At 46.9% G+C, this 16,640-nt stretch overlaps 1 protein-coding gene and 1 pseudogene across 1 annotated transcript; both read right to left on the bottom strand.

Annotated features, from left to right (window-relative positions):
- Positions 1-4,434: 4,434 nt before the first annotated feature.
- LOC149434803 (U2 spliceosomal RNA) lies at positions 4,435-4,547 on the bottom strand (annotated as a pseudogene).
- Positions 4,548-13,398: 8,851 nt separating this feature from the next.
- On the bottom strand, positions 13,399-16,407 carry LOC149434802 (E3 ubiquitin/ISG15 ligase TRIM25-like). Its single transcript, XM_089663350.1, has one exon. It carries the CDS (start codon positions 16,405-16,407, stop codon positions 14,830-14,832), a length of 1,578 nt encoding a protein of 525 aa, XP_089519476.1. The 3' UTR covers positions 13,399-14,829.
- Between the last annotated feature and the right edge of the window lie 233 nt (positions 16,408-16,640).

Below are 16,640 nucleotides of genomic sequence, written 5' to 3'. Positions count from 1 at the left end.
TATAGGACGCACCGTTAGGACACTACAGACTAGGCTAAAAGAGCATATTGCCAATATAAAGAAAGGTTTTCCCAACCATAGTGTTTCTAAGCATTATGCTCTTCACCATGAGAAAACCCCGAGGGAGCTCTGTTTATTGGTATTGACAAATTCTCCAAGAATTGGAGGGGCAGTTACACCAAGCGGGAGATTTCTACATTGGAAGTATGGTGGATTTACACTTTACAATCATATACGCCATATGGTCTCAATATTGAATGGGACGTCAATCATTCATCAATAATAGTTAGCTGTTTCTGGTTACTTTATAACTATTTACACCTTTTAAGGTCGACTGGAGATGTTTATTTATGGTGCTTCTGTATTTATTTTTAATTTATGTCACAAATATTTTGATGTTTTTATGTCTATTAAATTGGCAATTGCTATATCTTTTGTGAACACAAGATGGCACCACGACTGGTAATGCGATGTCTTGCCCGTTTTTCCTCTTCCCCCTCTGGCATACAATGGCCGATTACATGTTTTACAACAAGATAATGTATAGTATTGTTTCCGAGTATTTTTGTTTTATGCTTCTGGAAATGTGCTATTGGCAGGATATGCTGTGGTGATCCTGGTGCTTGTGCCCAATGATTCTCTTCTGTTTCCGATGCACGCCGTATTAGAATGAAGGTTGGTGGGTTTTTAAGCTCCTAGAAGCTGTTGTTGGCATTTTTCTACTCCTAGAAGATAAATAGTGTCCTCCTAGGTGTCCATGCACACTGCTTTAGGCCAGTAGCATTTTTTGAGTTTCAGCGCCTAGAAACAGAAATAAAATTGTTTTTGTCGAGTTTTTTGGAGCATTTTACAAGCAGAAAAAAAACAAGAAATGCTACTAAAATGATACTAACAGCTTTTTTTTGTTTTTCCTACATGTACTGCAAAAATGCCAATAAAACACTAACGATCCTAACATACTACTAAAATGCTATTACCTGCAATTTTTATTCAGCTTTGTTTTTAGCTTTTTTAGGTTAAAACAAATGCTAGTGTGCATGGAGCCGTAATGTGTGAGGGTTAGAGCCCCTGACAGGTTTTTTTTTTTTTTGCTGAAAGAAGAAATATCATGAAGAGTACAAAACCACAAAGGAGCCTAAGAAACTTTAATTGTTCACCAAGAAGTATCCCCTCCCCCTCCAGAAGTCCCCCCCCCCCCCTTCCTGACCAGGCAATTTTTTGCGATACGGCGCTGCACTAATTTAACTGACAATTGCGCAGTCATGCAACGCCGCACCCAAATGAAATTTACATCCTTTTTTTCCCACAAATAGAGCTTTCTTTCGGTGGTATTTGATCACCTGTGCGTTTTTATTTTTTGCACTAAAAAACAAAAAAAGACTGACAATTTTGAAAAAAAACATTTTTGCATTTTTTGCTATAAAACATGTCCAATAAAAAATGTAAAAATTAAAATTTAGTCATAAATTTACACCAAAATGTATTCTGCTCCGTGTCTTTGCTAAAGAAAATCCCAATACATGTAAATTAATTGGTTTACGTGAAAGTTATAGCGTTTACAAATGGCGGTATATATACTGGGATGTGTCTTTTATACTAGTAATGGCGATGATCAGCGACTTATAGTGGGACTGCGGCGGACATTCTGACACTGGGGGGGGGGGAACTGACTTGGTGTCACTGACATCCCCAGTGACACCAATACAGTGATCAGTGCTAATAAAAAGCCCTGACACTGTACTAATGGCACTGGGCAGGAAGGGGTTAACATCTGGGGCCATCAAAGGATTAACTGTGTGCTGTGTGTGTTACTATGTAGACATGCTGTGCAGAGAGATACAAAGCTGCCTGTTGGTGCTGACAGGGGAGAGATCTGTATTGTTTACACACAGACCTCTTCCCTGTCACTGTTCCTCGGTGATCGCCGGGTGCCGGCAGGGAGTCTCCGGCTGGGATATGGTAATAGACAGCAGTAGCCATCAGTGGCAGTGCAGGTAGGGCGGTGCGGGTAGGGTGGTGCAGGTAGGGCGCTGTTGGTAGGATGGCACACACACACCCTACCCGAAAATACAAAATCATGTATATTTATGTGATTTTGCGCAGCCATGCCGTCCTGTAGCAGTAGTTCTACTATAGGGCGGTTGGGAACCGATGAAATAAAACATCCAACGTGTTTCAGGGGTCTGATCACTCCCCCTTCATCAGGACTTGAATGTTCTATAAATTCCTGTAAGGACTCAAATAGCACAAATAACAAACTGAAGTTATGTAACGTTTATGTATCCGAAACAGATCCACACAGGAAAATGTTTTGTACATTTATAACATCCAAGCCCTGAAGAAGTGTTCAGAATCAGGAAACGTGTCGCTTGTTGTTTTCCAATTATTTGAAGAAGAGTTAAAGTTTTCTTGGGCTTATTGTGGTTTGGCGCTCTCCATGACATCGTTACGTTTCTGGATTCGGATTCCCCTGTAAGGGTTCCCCTGTCTGATAAGAGCAGCCTCACCGGTGCTATTGCTCATTGGCTGGACATTCTGCAATATTGCACTAGTGACTATCGGTGTTCCAAGCACCTCTCTGACATTTATTCCGGTTCCTTTTGCTGTCTAAGTCCCTGCTGGGTTTATTTACCCTTCATATTTTCCTGCTCTTCATTATCCAATAACCTGCATTGTAAAGCTGTCACTAGAAATGGAGGTGAGGGGACATTTTCCAAGGTGGACATGTGTTCCGGTGACAACTGTCTATGAGGAGAATTGCTCTCATTTTGTAGAACTTTCCTCTCACTTCATGTTGTGTCTTCAAGAAAGGAAGAGAAGGAGAATCTCCCTGACAGGACAACAAAGGGATTGAGTACCTAGAAATCATACATACTGTCAGCCATGGGGGCTCTGAGCCAGTAACTTCACAGAGGTATTGATGTTCTACAACCTGCAAATGGTGGTCATCTCACCAGTCCCTGACCCATCCCTGCACCATATATCAGGAGACCCATGGGTGTAGGACCTGGTCCCTGATACTTCGGTAACGTTCTAAAGATCTTGCTATATCTTCCTTCAGCCGAATGATGTGATGAAGACGTGAGAGCTCTGGAAATCTGAACCCATCAATTCTTCTGAGCCATAGATAGCCAATGTGGGAAGAACATCACCAGCACTCCGAGGATCTCCAGTTATGGGTCCAAAGCTTTAATAAGCAATCACATAGTTACAGCAAGTGTGACGTTTCGGAGTCTCAAAGGACCCCTTCATCAGGCGTGTGACTATAGATAGCCAATGGTCACAAGTCATTTAGAGGATTGCTTGCCGTTATTGGACCCAATTCTTAACTATAACTGAATGGCATCAGGGCCTCCGACAGGAGGGTACAGGCAGTACTCACACCATTGGGTCAACAGAAGACTCTTCCCTTCCCATCCCCCTTTCTTGGTTGGTAGCTCTCTGCCAAGTACAACATGGCCACCAGTCATGTGAGTTCTAATGAAATATGGTGGTAATATGAGCAGAAGATTCCTTGGGATGGAGAGTGAGGAGGAGCAGAACATTACAGCCATGCTCTGTATGGGTGTCTCTAAGCTGGCTGCCATCCGCACAGGGCCATTTTACATTTTTTTTATAAGTCCCGCGGTGTAATAAACATACTCACAAAACCAGCACCCAGTGAAAAAAAAAAGTGAGCACTCCAAAAGCGCACAGGGTGTTCGTCTGGCCCTCCTCCAAAAAAAAAAGGCCCTAGCCCTGATCCCCCGGAGTGCAAGTCTCCTGACAGGAACTGAGCCACTCACTAGGTCCACCCGACCAAAACCAGGGGGACCCCTTTCTTCAGGAGGCCTGCTGAAGCAAGGCCACTCCGAATACTAAGTGGTGCTCGCCCCGAAGGGAGACCCCATGAGAGGAGAAGACCCTGACCAAAGGACCACATGTCCACCCCCATGACTTTCAGGGCAGGATCAAGGACCTAAAGCCTAGTAATCGGATGTGCAAAAAGTGCAAGTGACAAACAAACATAAAAAAAAGGGAGGGGGGAAAGTGGAAAAGTGCTTGGTGCCATAGTGCAGTACTATGGTGGGCTGTTTGGCAAGAAAAAAAAATTCCTCTGATCCTGACCAAAAGGCCCGGCCCTAGAGGCAGGTGCAAAAAAAAAAAAGTGTGACTGGTGTAGTGACCAAGGTGCCTAAAACCCAAAATAAGCTCCCTCACCTTGAGAATTTCACCCCCCCTGGACTGCCACTCCAGGGGCACATACACCACGGGCTTCTTTCTCAGCCCGGCCCTCGGCCAGACCAGAGCAGTCCCATCTCTACCAGAAAGGCATCAGAACTTAGAAAGCTTAGGGAGAGCCTTGCCTACAACCGGGGACCAGCCTGGTGTACCAGGCCAGAATCAACCCGGAAGGAAAAGGCTCCCCCACCACTCTCACCATTCCCACCTAAGAAGAGGTACTAACCAGCACCCCCCACCCAACAGGAGGCACCGGCATCCCCTCCCCCGAAAACTGATAAGAACAGATACTACACTTGATCTTAGCCAAAAGGCCGAGAAGTCATCCACACGGGCCATGCCGTGCCAACAAAGACATAATGAAATTTCCCTGAATGAAATGATGATGTGTAATAAAGAGGCGGAGCTTGTCTTTCCAGGACCAATCACGGTGAGATGTCACTGAGTGTGGGATAACAGATGTTGTGATTGCGGTTTATCACTGACAGTGATCAGTAGAACTGGACCTTGCTGTTCCCTTCACACACACGTGGTATCTGTACAATGTAACAATGTGTCCGCTCCGCATTCTTCTCACTGAAAGCAACATTTCTCATTACATAGAAGAACTTCCTCCTCCAATGTGTCCGACCTTCCTTCATATATGTGTGTATTGTGTGTGTGATCCCAACATAGGGAGCAACTCCGCATTCCCAGCAGTGCAGAGGATGAGAGGAGAGTGATAGAGGAAGGAGCGGAGTCCTCCAGCAGTGCAGAGGATGAGAGGAGAGTTATAGAGGAAGGAGCCGAGTCCTCCAGCAGTGCAGAGGATGAGAGGAGAGTGATAGAGGAAGGAGTGGAGTCCTCCAGCAGTGCAGAGTATTTCAGGAGAGGAGAGTTATAGAGGAAGGAGCGGAGTCCTCCAGCAGTGCAGAGGATGAGAGGAGAGGAGAGTGATAGAGGAAGGAGCGGAGTCCTCCAGCAGAGCAGAGTATTTCAGGAGAGGAGAGTTATAGAGGAAGGAGCCGAGTCCTCCAGCAGTGCAGAGTATTTCAGGAGAGTTATAGAGGAAGGAGCCGAGTCATCCAGCAGTGCAGAGTATTTCAGGAGAGGAGAGTTATGGAGGAAGGAGCGGAGTCCTCCAGCAGTGCAGAGTATTTCAGGAGAGGAGAGTTATAGAAGAAGGAGCGGAGTCCTCCAGCAGCGCAGAGTATTTCAGGAGAGGAGTTATAGAGGAAGGAGCGGAGTCCTCCAGCAGAGCAGAGTATTTCAGGAGAGGAGTTATAGAGGAAGGAGCGGAGTCCTCCAGCAGCGCAGAGTATTTCAGGAGAGGAGAGTTATAGAGGAAGGAGCGGAGTCCTCCAGCAGAGCAGAGTATTTCAGGAGAGGAGAGTTATAGAGGAAGGAGCGGAGTCCTCCAGCAGCGCAGAGTATTTCAGGAGAGGAGAGTTATAGAGGAAGGAGCGGAGTCCTCCAGCAGCGCAGAGTATTTCAGGAGAGGAGAGTCATAGAGGAAGGAGCGGAGTCCTCCAGCAGCGCAGAGTATTTCAGGAAAGGAGAGTTATAGAGGAAGGAGCGGAGTCCTCCAGCAGCGCAGAGTATTTCAGGAGAGGAGAGTTATAGAGGAAGGAGAGGAGTCCTCCAGCAGAGCAGAGTATTTCAGGAGAGGAGTTATAGAGGAAGGAGCGGAGTCCTCCAGCAGAGCAGAGTATTTCAGGAGAGGAGAGTCATAGAGGAAGGAGCGGAGTCCTCCAGCAGTGCAGAGGATGAGAGGAGAGTGATAGAGAAAGGAGCCGAGTCCTCCAGCAGTGCAGAGTATTTCAGGAGAGGAGAGTTATAGAGGAAGGAGCGGAGTCCTCCGGCAGTGCAGAGTATTTCAGGAGAGGAGTTATAGAGGAAGGAGCGGAGTCCTCCAGCAGAGCAGAGTATTTCAGGAGAGGAGAGTTATAGAGGAAGGAGCGGAGTCCTCCAGCAGCGCAGAGTATTTCAGGAGAGGAGAGTCATAGAGGAAGGAGCAGAGTCCTCCAGCAGCGCAGAGTATTTCAGGAAAGGAGAGTTATAGAGGAAGGAGCGGAGTCCTCCAGCAGCGCAGAGTATTTCAGGAGAGGAGAGTTATAGAGGAAGGAGCGGAGTCCTGCAGCAGCGCAGAGTATTTCAGGAGAGGAGAGTCATAGAGGAAGGAGCGGAGTCCTCCAGCAGCGCAGAGTATTTCAGGAAAGGAGAGTTATAGAGGAAGGAGCGGAGTCCTCCAGCAGAGCAGAGTATTTCAGGAGAAGAGAGTTATAGAGGAAGGAGCCGAGTCTTCCAGCAGCGCAGAGTATTTCAGGAGAGGAGTTATAGAGGAAGGAGCGGAGTCCTCCAGCAGAGCAGAGGATGAGAGGAGAGTGATAGAGGAAGGAGCGGAGTCCTCCAGCAGTGCAGAGTATTTCAGGAGAGGGGAGTTATAGAGGAAGGAGCGGAGTCCTCCAGCAGTGCAGAGGATGAGAGGAGAGTGATAGAGGAAGGAGCCGAGTCCTCCAGCAGTGCAGAGTATTTCAGGAGAGGAGAGTCATAGAGGAAGGAGCGGAGTCCTCCAGCAGAGCAGAGTATTTCAGGAGAGGAGAGTTATAGAGGAAGGAGCCGAGTCCTCCAGCAGCGCAGAGTATTTCAGGAGAGGAGAGTCATAGAGGAAGGAGCGGAGTCCTCCAGCAGCGCAGAGTATTTCAGGAGAGGAGAGTTATAGAGGAAGGAGAGGAGTCCTCCAGCAGAGCAGAGTATTTCAGGAGAGGAGTTATAGAGGAAGGAGCGGAGTCCTCCAGCAGAGCAGAGTATTTCAGGAGAGGAGAGTCATAGAGGAAGGAGCGGAGTCCTCCAGCAGTGCAGAGGATGAGAGGAGAGTGATAGAGAAAGGAGCCGAGTCCTCCAGCAGTGCAGAGTATTTCAGGAGAGGAGAGTTATAGAGGAAGGAGCGGAGTCCTCCGGCAGTGCAGAGTATTTCAGGAGAGGAGTTATAGAGGAAGGAGCGGAGTCCTCCAGCAGAGCAGAGTATTTCAGGAGAGGAGAGTTATAGAGGAAGGAGCGGAGTCCTCCAGCAGTGCAGAGTATTTCAGGAGAGGAGAGTTATAGAGGAAGGAGCGGAGTCCTCCAGCAGCGCAGAGTATTTCAGGAGAGGAGAGTCATAGAGGAAGGAGCAGAGTCCTCCAGCAGCGCAGAGTATTTCAGGAAAGGAGAGTTATAGAGGAAGGAGCGGAGTCCTCCAGCAGTGCAGAGTATTTCAGGAGAGGAGAGTTATAGAGGAAGGAGCGGAGTCCTGCAGCAGCGCAGAGTATTTCAGGAGAGGAGAGTCATAGAGGAAGGAGCGGAGTCCTCCAGCAGCGCAGAGTATTTCAGGAAAGGAGAGTTATAGAGGAAGGAGCGGAGTCCTCCAGCAGAGCAGAGTATTTCAGGAGAGGAGTTATAGAGGAAGGAGCGGAGTCCTCCAGCAGAGCAGAGTATTTCAGGAGAGGAGAGTTATAGAGGAAGGAGCCGAGTCTTCCAGCAGCGCAGAGTATTTCAGGAGAGGAGTTATAGAGGAAGGAGCGGAGTCCTCCAGCAGAGCAGAGGATGAGAGGAGAGTTATAGAGGAAGGAGCGGAGTCCTCCAGCAGTGCAGAGTATTTCAGGAGAGGGGAGTTATAGAGGAAGGAGCGGAGTCCTCCAGCAGTGCAGAGGATGAGAGGAGAGTGATAGAGGAAGGAGCGGAGTCCTCCAGCAGTGCAGAGTATTTCAGGAGAGGAGTTATAGAGGAAGGAGCGGAGTCCTCCAGCAGTGCAGAGTATTTCAGGAGAGGAGTTATAGAGGAAGGAGCGGAGTCCTCCAGCAGAGCAGAGTATTTCAGGAGAGGAGTTATAGAGGAAGGAGCGGAGTCCTCCAGCAGCGCAGAGTATTTCAGGAGAGGAGAGTTATAGAGGAAGGAGCGGAGTCCTGCAGCAGCGCAGAGTATTTCAGGAGAGGAGAGTTATAGAGGAAGGAGCGGAGTCCTCCAGCAGCGCAGAGTATTTCAGGAGAGGAGAGTTATAGAGGAACCAGCAGTTGACCTCTTCTCTTGAATGCTGTATGGCAGCTCTGAAACAGTCACATTTATAATGTGAGTGGTGAGTGGTGTCTCCATAGCTCAGGCCCGGTTGGTGAGAATCTGGTTTAGCAAGTTGTAATTCAAACAAAACATTATTTAGTTTTCAGATATCTCAGGAACGTCTTGCAATCTTTCTAACACAGCGGCCATTCACTAAAGCAGATCGCATGCTCTTTTTAGGTGATCTGACACATTTTTCACAATTGTCGCATGCGATGTTGAACATGTCAATTCACGATCCCTTTATGAGGGATTTACCCCAAAAAACAAAAACACTCGGCAAATACCGCAAAAACAGCACTAAAATCAATTCACTAAAGGAAATAAATGCATGTGGTAAATAAGTAGGGGTCCAGGCGTGAGATAGTTAAGGAATGTATTTGAATTAGCTGGTTGTTAAGGAGCCAGTAAATATGGTTTCTAAGGAGCGGGCGGCCGCCACATCCTTGACAACCATGACTCATTTCCACTCCCCCATGAGAGCAGAATCTAAACAAAAGAATTGCTGACATTAATTTTTTCTTCTTTTTACACCAGTGTGGGGTCCCCCCCAATCTATACTAGGCCCTTCGGTTCTGGTATGGAGTTTGAGGGAAAGCCTACTCCAAAATGAAAAAAAAAATGGTGTGGGGTCCCCCAAAATCCATACCAGACCCTTAATCGAACATAATTTTAAACACTCCACAGCGCAAATTAATTATATATAAAAAATTCAAATACTATAAATAAAAAGTCACAAAAAAATATATATAAAGTCCACAAAAAATAAATTGTGCTCAATCCCCCCAAAAAAGTGCTCCAAAATTCTTCAAACAAATGTGCTCCCCCCATCCGTGATAAATGCTCCTCCCCCCTCACTGGATGGAATGGACTCTTTGCTGGTATGGCCATAGAGTCAAACAAACGTAATGTGACCGGGCGTGTCCTCCCAGATCACTCTGTACTCAATATCCTCCAGAAACGACTCCCATGATTGGACGACAATGGAAAATAAAACACAACAAATAGTGCAATACTGTAAAAAGCTTTAATTATTTAAAAATTCTGCCTTCTGTGCACTCACATGTTTAATATAGTATTCAGGCTTTCATAATAGGCACAAAGGATCATATTATCAGCCTAATTCATTTGTAGAAGAGGACTGGCAAAGATAAATCGAAATCCCTTTCCAAAAAAAAAATACAAAAAAAAAATGCAAAATAAAAAAGTATTTTTTTTTGTATCTGTGGGAAATTTCATTCATAATTGGAATATTGAACCCCTTTATGCAGCCTCAGTGACGGGGACCATGTAATTGGTCGCTGTACAACCCACCCTTCTACTCGTTCTCCGCTTACACTGAATCCTTTTCTCCTTGTTAGAAGAGAAGATTGTAAACAAAAAAGGTATACAATAAATATATAGATGAATACAATAAAGATGAAATAGTTAGATCGGGGTTTGATCGAGGTTCATATCAGGTTCAGGATCAAAGTTCAGGATCAGGGTCAGTTTATTTTAGGTAGGATTAAACAACAAAATGTTCCCTATTGTTTCTGGGCCCTACTATGGGTACAAACAACAAATCATATACACATACTGTATGTGGTATTACTACAATCATCGGGGGAGGGGAATGTGTTTTGGGTTGTTCTTTGGGGGTGGGCCATGGTAATTGCAAGAAATATGCGGCTACATTTTAAAAAAAGTGTTTACTATTTTGGGCCAGTTTTCCTTTGCTAAAAAACAATCAGGAGAGGATGAATTTGTCCTTAAAAACAGGTTATAATTCACTTGGATACACAAGTAGATGTGATGATATGTACAGTTTTACAAACAAATGCCAAAGCTGCAAAACTGCATTGATGCGTAAAGATATGTTTTACCGTCCCCCATGAAGGGGTTACATAGTTACATGGTTTGTAAGGTTCCATAAAGATACCGGCCCTTCCAGTCCAACCTGTGTGTGTTTATGTCATGACCCCTTTCCATATTCCTGTATATTGCATTCACCAAGAAACACACCTAAAAATGTTCACAATTTATCTACACTCCCGGCTTACACCACCCACTCTGGCAGGGAGTTCCATATCCTTACCACTTTAACTGTAAAGAAACAGGGGCCACTGTTAGATATCATGGGGGCCCCCTACAGCCTACCTGATGGGGCCCCCTGGGGTGGGGGAAGGAGAAGGAGGTGAGAAAGGGGGGAAGGTAAGAGGGGGGTGAGAGAAAAATGGAGGGAGAAAGAAGGGGGAAGAGAGAGAGGGGTGTGAGAGAGAGAGATGGCGGGGTGAGAGAGAAGAGGAGGTGAGAGAGGGAGTAAGAAAGAGGGGGATTAGAGAGAGAGGGGGTGGGGAATGAGAGGGGTGGGGAAAGTGAGAGAAAGAGGGTTTGAGGGGAGGAGGTGAGAAAGAGGGGGTGAGAGAAAGAAGGGGGTGAGAGAGAAGGAAAGAGAGAGGGGGAAAGAACGAGGGGAGGGGGGAGGAAGTGAGAGAGGAGAGTGGTGGGAAAGAGAGGGGTTAGAGGAAAAAAAGGGTGGGGGGTGAAAGAGAGAGAAAGAGGAAGAGAGGGGGTGGTATGAGATGAAGAGAGAAGGGGTGATGTGAGACAAGGGGTGCAAGAGAGAAAGAGGGGCAAGAAAGAGGAGAGAGAGGAAGGGTGAGAGGGGCAGTGAAATAAAGAAGAGGTGAGAGAGAGAGGGAAGTGAGAGAGGTGAGGGTGTGAGAGCAAGAGGGAGGTGAGAGAGGGGGTGGGAAAGGGGGAGCTGAGAGAGAGGAGGAGTTGAGGGGGTGAGTGGGGGGGGGGTCAGTATGTCTGCTACTCACAATTCTGTCCCTAGGCTGCTATATTGTAGGCTCAGGCAGCCAGGATCTAGAGCTGCTGCTGTGTGCTGCATATTAAAATCTGCCGCCTTCATAGCCCCTTTCACAAGAGTGTGTGAAGATCATCCTCCATCCACACACAGGATCATCTCTGGATCTTCCCAGCCGGGGACACAGCAGAATGAATGGGAGATCCTGGAAGCCGGTGAGTGGCCGGGCTGCAGAGTAAGGGCGGGGCTTGTCATGCATGGCTCTCCCGGAGGGGGTGTTCTGTGGCCGGACACCGGGCTCTCTGCTGTCTCTGTCCTCATGTAAGGGGATGTGTGGAGGATGGGGGGACCAATCACATGTCACCAATCCATGACACGGGACTAATAGGAAATTGGACTGCTGAGGAGAACACCGCAAACAGAGACCGCTCTGCAGGCAAGTATGATGGAGTATGATCGGTGCGCCAAAACAAGTAGAGGTGCAGTGATGGAGCCTCTCATGGGATCCTCTACTGGCCCTGGGCCCTCAGGCAGTCTGAATGGTCAGTCCGCCTCTGTATGGAACATGTCATTGATACTTGAATCTGCCTGCTGGCCAGGCCCCCCTGTTAAATGATGGCCCGGTGGTACCCCCTTATCAGGGGCCTTGAAAGAAACCCTTACACAATTTAAGACGGAGCCACTTCTTATCCAACGTCATTGTTGGGCCATGTGAGTTCTATAGAGACCTGAGATTAAATAGGTTCCTCTCAATGCTGGACTCCCCATGTAAAGATTTGTACATTGTTATCAGATCTCCTCGTAATTGTCTCTTCTCCGGGGTTTAATGCTTGTAGTTGTTCCTCATAACGGAGGTCCTCCAGCCCCCTTATTATCATTATTGTCCTTCTCTGGACTCTCTCCAGTTCTAGCACATCCTACCTGAGGACTGGTGACCAGGACTGGACAGCATACTCCAGATGTGGATGAGCCAGAGGTTTATAAAGTGGTAGAAATATATATATTTTTTCAATTTCTTCATTTAATGATTTTTTCAATTTTTTTTTTAACAGAACCAGTCAGACAAGAAGCAGAGAAGAACACGGGGCGATGGGGTTATAGAACAACATTTTACAATGGAGAAACAACAAAGTGGTGTCATAGCTGTAGTGATGCACATTAGGCGTGATGGTACTGTACATGAGAACATTCAAAGAATGGGGGATGTGGGTGTGGCCAGCAGCTGAAAGGGAGGGGCGCACATGAAACTGTCTCTGCAGAGCAGGGAGAGAACCGTGCACATAGCGGGGTACAGACCACCCTCTACAGCAAGTCTACCCCACACATACTGTAGTGCAGCAGGTCTGGAACATGTCCAGGAAATGCAAGGAGCGGGAGAGACTGAGGAGGAGGACAGACTTCTTCCCCCCTCTGCTATGTCCCTTCAGCCAAGATGGTGCTGGCTCCTCCCACTGGGCCCCCTCCCAGGCTCCTGCATCTCAGCCTTCCTCACATCTTCCACCAAAACTGTCCTGTTCCTGAGCAGGCTCAGTCACTCTTAAAAGCTGCCCTGGCCCCATGCTAAGCCTCTTACTTGGGGATTGGCCAAAGTTCTTCAAGTGTGCAGGCAAGCCGCTCCTCACCCCCACCCACTTCTTCTACACTCTTCTCCAAGATTCCAGAGCAGAAGAAAGTATCAGGGAACTGACCTGCAGAGCCCTCATCCTGACCTAAACATGACCCCAGTAACTCATGCCCAGGCTGCTACTCAGCCCTCCTATCCTCCTAAACCTAGTCTAGCTCCCCCTAGCTAAACTTGAGAGATGCTACATCAATAGAACTTTCTGCTTCATTAGCCAACATTACCCAACCTTGGTTGGAGGCCAACAGGCTCAAGTCTACTGCCAATGGATGGATCCCTCCTTGGTATTAGGGATCAGTGGGTGAAACATACTCACTGTTACTATCATCATCCTCCTGACCCTTGTGACAATGTCCACCATTGGGCTCTCCCAGATGGACATCGGAGGATGGACATGACAGCACCTGGACTGCTGACTGGGCCAGTGAGGTCAGACACGCCATATCTACATGAAAGAGGCTGAGCTGAGTGGAATAAGACCTCACTGGGGCCACATTACATCTACTGAGGGCCACACCAACCTCATTCCAGAAGATAAGAGCACGTTGGCACTCTCATCTCTGTCCCCAGACCAGCTAGTGCTTGGCTGTCTTATCGGAAAGCCCAGAATTCTCTGTAACACGGTGTCATGGAGGAGCCGGGATTAAATGCTGATTTATAAAATGAATATTTCATACAATAAGTAATAAGAAAAGTGACAGAAAAGATCAATTTATTCATTTGTAAATCTTCCAGAAAATGAATAAAACCAACACAAGGAGGTCAGGAAACCCCAGGATGTTATATAGTTGTTTTCCAGGAAGTATCAGGCAGAGGGTTCCAGCCTGCCATGTGCTGTGTATCTGGGGAGAACTGTATGGGAATTCTGTGAGTAATGATCCAGATTAACAAGGCTGTTATCTATGTAGTTGTTACTGAAGCAGATTAGGTCTGCCTCTGTTATATTTCAACTTCTGTATTGGAACCCTAATACCTCTGTAAGAGAGAGATTTGTGGTTCATTATCATTATTCTATTTACACTGCAGAATCCTTATAGTTGTCTAAATATATATATAGATCAGTGTTTTCACCTGCATAAGACTGTCGGGTGAACTTTCTATTAATTGCAGTGTATCTTTGCAGCCTCTTTGCTTAAATAGCCTTATTGGTCTGGATCTCCCTTTAGTTAGGATTAGCATAGGGAGCGTTGGATAGATTAGGCTAGAGGTAGGTTAGGCATCCGACGGCCACTTAGACAGAGAGAGGCCCGGTTGCAGTGACAGCCCAGTTTAGGGATAGGGACTAAGAGTAAGGAGAGATAGAGCATTTTATCCTTTTAGGTGATGCATCGCTGATCTTCAGACAAGCAGTGCAATCATCCGCATAGAACGTGTTACTTGGACGCCATCACAGCATCTGAAGTGGAAGCGTGCATCTTATTGACTCTCACCTCTCCAGGGGCCCCTGCAACCGGACTGCGCTATAACCCATGGTTGGAGGTATTCTGTATACTACATGCACATATACCCGGGTATAATTGCAACCTCCCAATTTATGGTAAATTGTAATTCCTGAATGTTATTCTTATGCATCCTGTTTTATGTGGCTGCTTTATATAAACTTTGCATTAATCTCATACAGGTGTGGTGACATGTTTTCATGTTAGAAATATAAGCTGGGTGCATTAATACTGCTATGTATAGTTACTTTAAGTTGTCTACCTGTTACATTCCTAGAAAGGGGTGAGTCTCCTCAATTGCAGGATCCCTATTCTAGGTGGAGGCACTGCCATTTGTATTATCACAACCCCCTCTTCCATATAGCGAAGGCTCAGGATTGCCTACTCATATACAGGTTAGCGCCATAGCTTGTTTGGTGTGGGCCATTTCACATAACACCCCCCAAAACAGGGCTACAGATAGATAGATAGATAGATAGATCACATCCTCCTCACTGACCATCAGAGAAAAGCCTTCACTATAATTGGACAGTTCTTTCAGCCAATCATAGACATCTGTGAGGGAGAAATAGAGACGTCTCACAGTAATATATGGATCATAGAAAACACTGCAGGACTATTGGCTGAATGTTCCACCAATCCCGTCCCCCCTCCCTGTGATGTCACCACTCTGGGCGGAGTTCTCACTTTCCCCGATTCCCCCCACAGATCTTTATACAACCTCCCCCTACCCATACCCCAGCATGGAGGGGCTCAGTGAAGGTGGTGGTGAAGGTGTGGAGGTGTCGGATCGGGTCACACAGATCATAAAAGGAGATCCTCCCGGCCTCATAATCCAGATCTATCCTGACTCTGGTACTGGGGGGGTTGGGGGGTAAGGGGATCCCTTTACTGTCATGTATCACCCAATACTGATTACCAATCCAGTGCAAACCCCAGGACTTGTTATTCTCTCCAATCCCTGCCTGCCGTCCTCTCCTGTCTATATTGGGGTAACACATCCCGACTATCCATCCATCGGATCCCCCGACATCCACTTCCCAGTAATGTCTCCCTGAGGAGAAACTCCGACTGCTCAACACCTGAGAATGATCCTGAAATCTCTCTGGTGTTTCTGGACGATTCTGGTTTCTATCTGACCTGGATACAGTTTTCCTGTCATCTGATATATGGAGCTTATTATGAGCTGTGTTTCCATCCAGTAATATGTCCTCAGCTCCCTGTATATAGAAGGATACATTTACCTCTGTTATTATATCAGATAATGTGTGTAATGTGTGTGATATCCCAGCCACATCCAGCCCCCCTCCATCATGGAGGAGTTCCTCATGTCTCTCTCTGTCCTCATTATCTCCATCCTCAGTATCACACAAGTCACCTGTGTCTGATTCCTGTAGGACAGTCAGTGGATCCGTCATGTTACACAGCTCCTCAATGTCACGCATCTTCCTGGACAGCTCCTCCTTCTTTATCTCCAGATCCCGGATGAAGATGGAGACCCGCTCTGCCCTCCCGGAGATTTCCCTCAGGACTCTCTTCTCCAGGTCTTTCAGACGTCTCCTGAGATCTATAAACAGGGCAGTGACTCTCTCGGTGTAACCAGCTGCTTCTTCTTCTACTTTCCTCCTGTGTTCCTGCAGACTCTGGACTCTTTCCTCCATCTCCTCTCTCTTTGTCAGAAGTTTCTGCAGAACATTCCTCAGTGTCTCCTTCTTCTTCTCAGAAGCCTCATCCAGCATCTCCACCTGGTGTCCTCGATGTTCTCCAGCCAAAGTGCAGGACACACAGATACAGATATTATCTTTAGTGCAGAAATACTTCAAGACTTCCTTATGGATGGAGCATTTCCTGCTTTCCATGGACAAGGTGGGGTCACATAAGATGTGTTCTGGGGACTTTTTGTGGACTTTCAGGTGTTTATCACACAGAGAAACCTCACAGAGCAGACAGGATCTAACAGCAGGTGCAGGATAGTCCACACAGTGAGTACAGAAGACCCCGGACTCCTCCTGATCAGGCTGAGCAGACAGGAAATTCTCCACTATGTTACGCAGTGTTATGTTCCTGTGCAGTGCAGGACGATCCGGAAACTTCTGTCTGCATTCAGGACAGGAATGTCCTCCAGACCCCCCCTGTGCATCCAGAACACGATCAATACAGACCCGGCAGAAGTTGTGTCCACATCTCAGCATTACAGGATCTGTATAAATGTTCAGACAGACGGAACATTCCACCTCGACTCTCAGATTAGCAGACGCCATCGCTGACAGTAGGAGAGAAATGAAAGTGAAAGTCTCTGACACCGGGGAAGAATGCAGCTGGGAGGTGTCACTTCCTCCTACACAGGGCGAGGCTGGGCTGTGACTTGTACTTTGTTCATAGGATTCATTATATGGAGGGACACCAATATTGAAAGAATCTCCTGCAGAACAATGTGCCTGTCTCAGGAAAATATCTGACACTTTGGTGAAAATTAGGGCCGAGGTCAACAAAC

The sequence above is a fragment of the Staurois parvus genome, unplaced genomic scaffold, assembly GCF_062004578.1.
Source record: "Staurois parvus isolate SC_StPar_1 unplaced genomic scaffold, SC_StPar_1.0 ptg001672l, whole genome shotgun sequence".
Classification (NCBI taxonomy): Eukaryota; Metazoa; Chordata; class Amphibia; order Anura; family Ranidae; genus Staurois; species Staurois parvus.
This window is presented reverse-complemented; position numbering and strand designations above follow the sequence as displayed.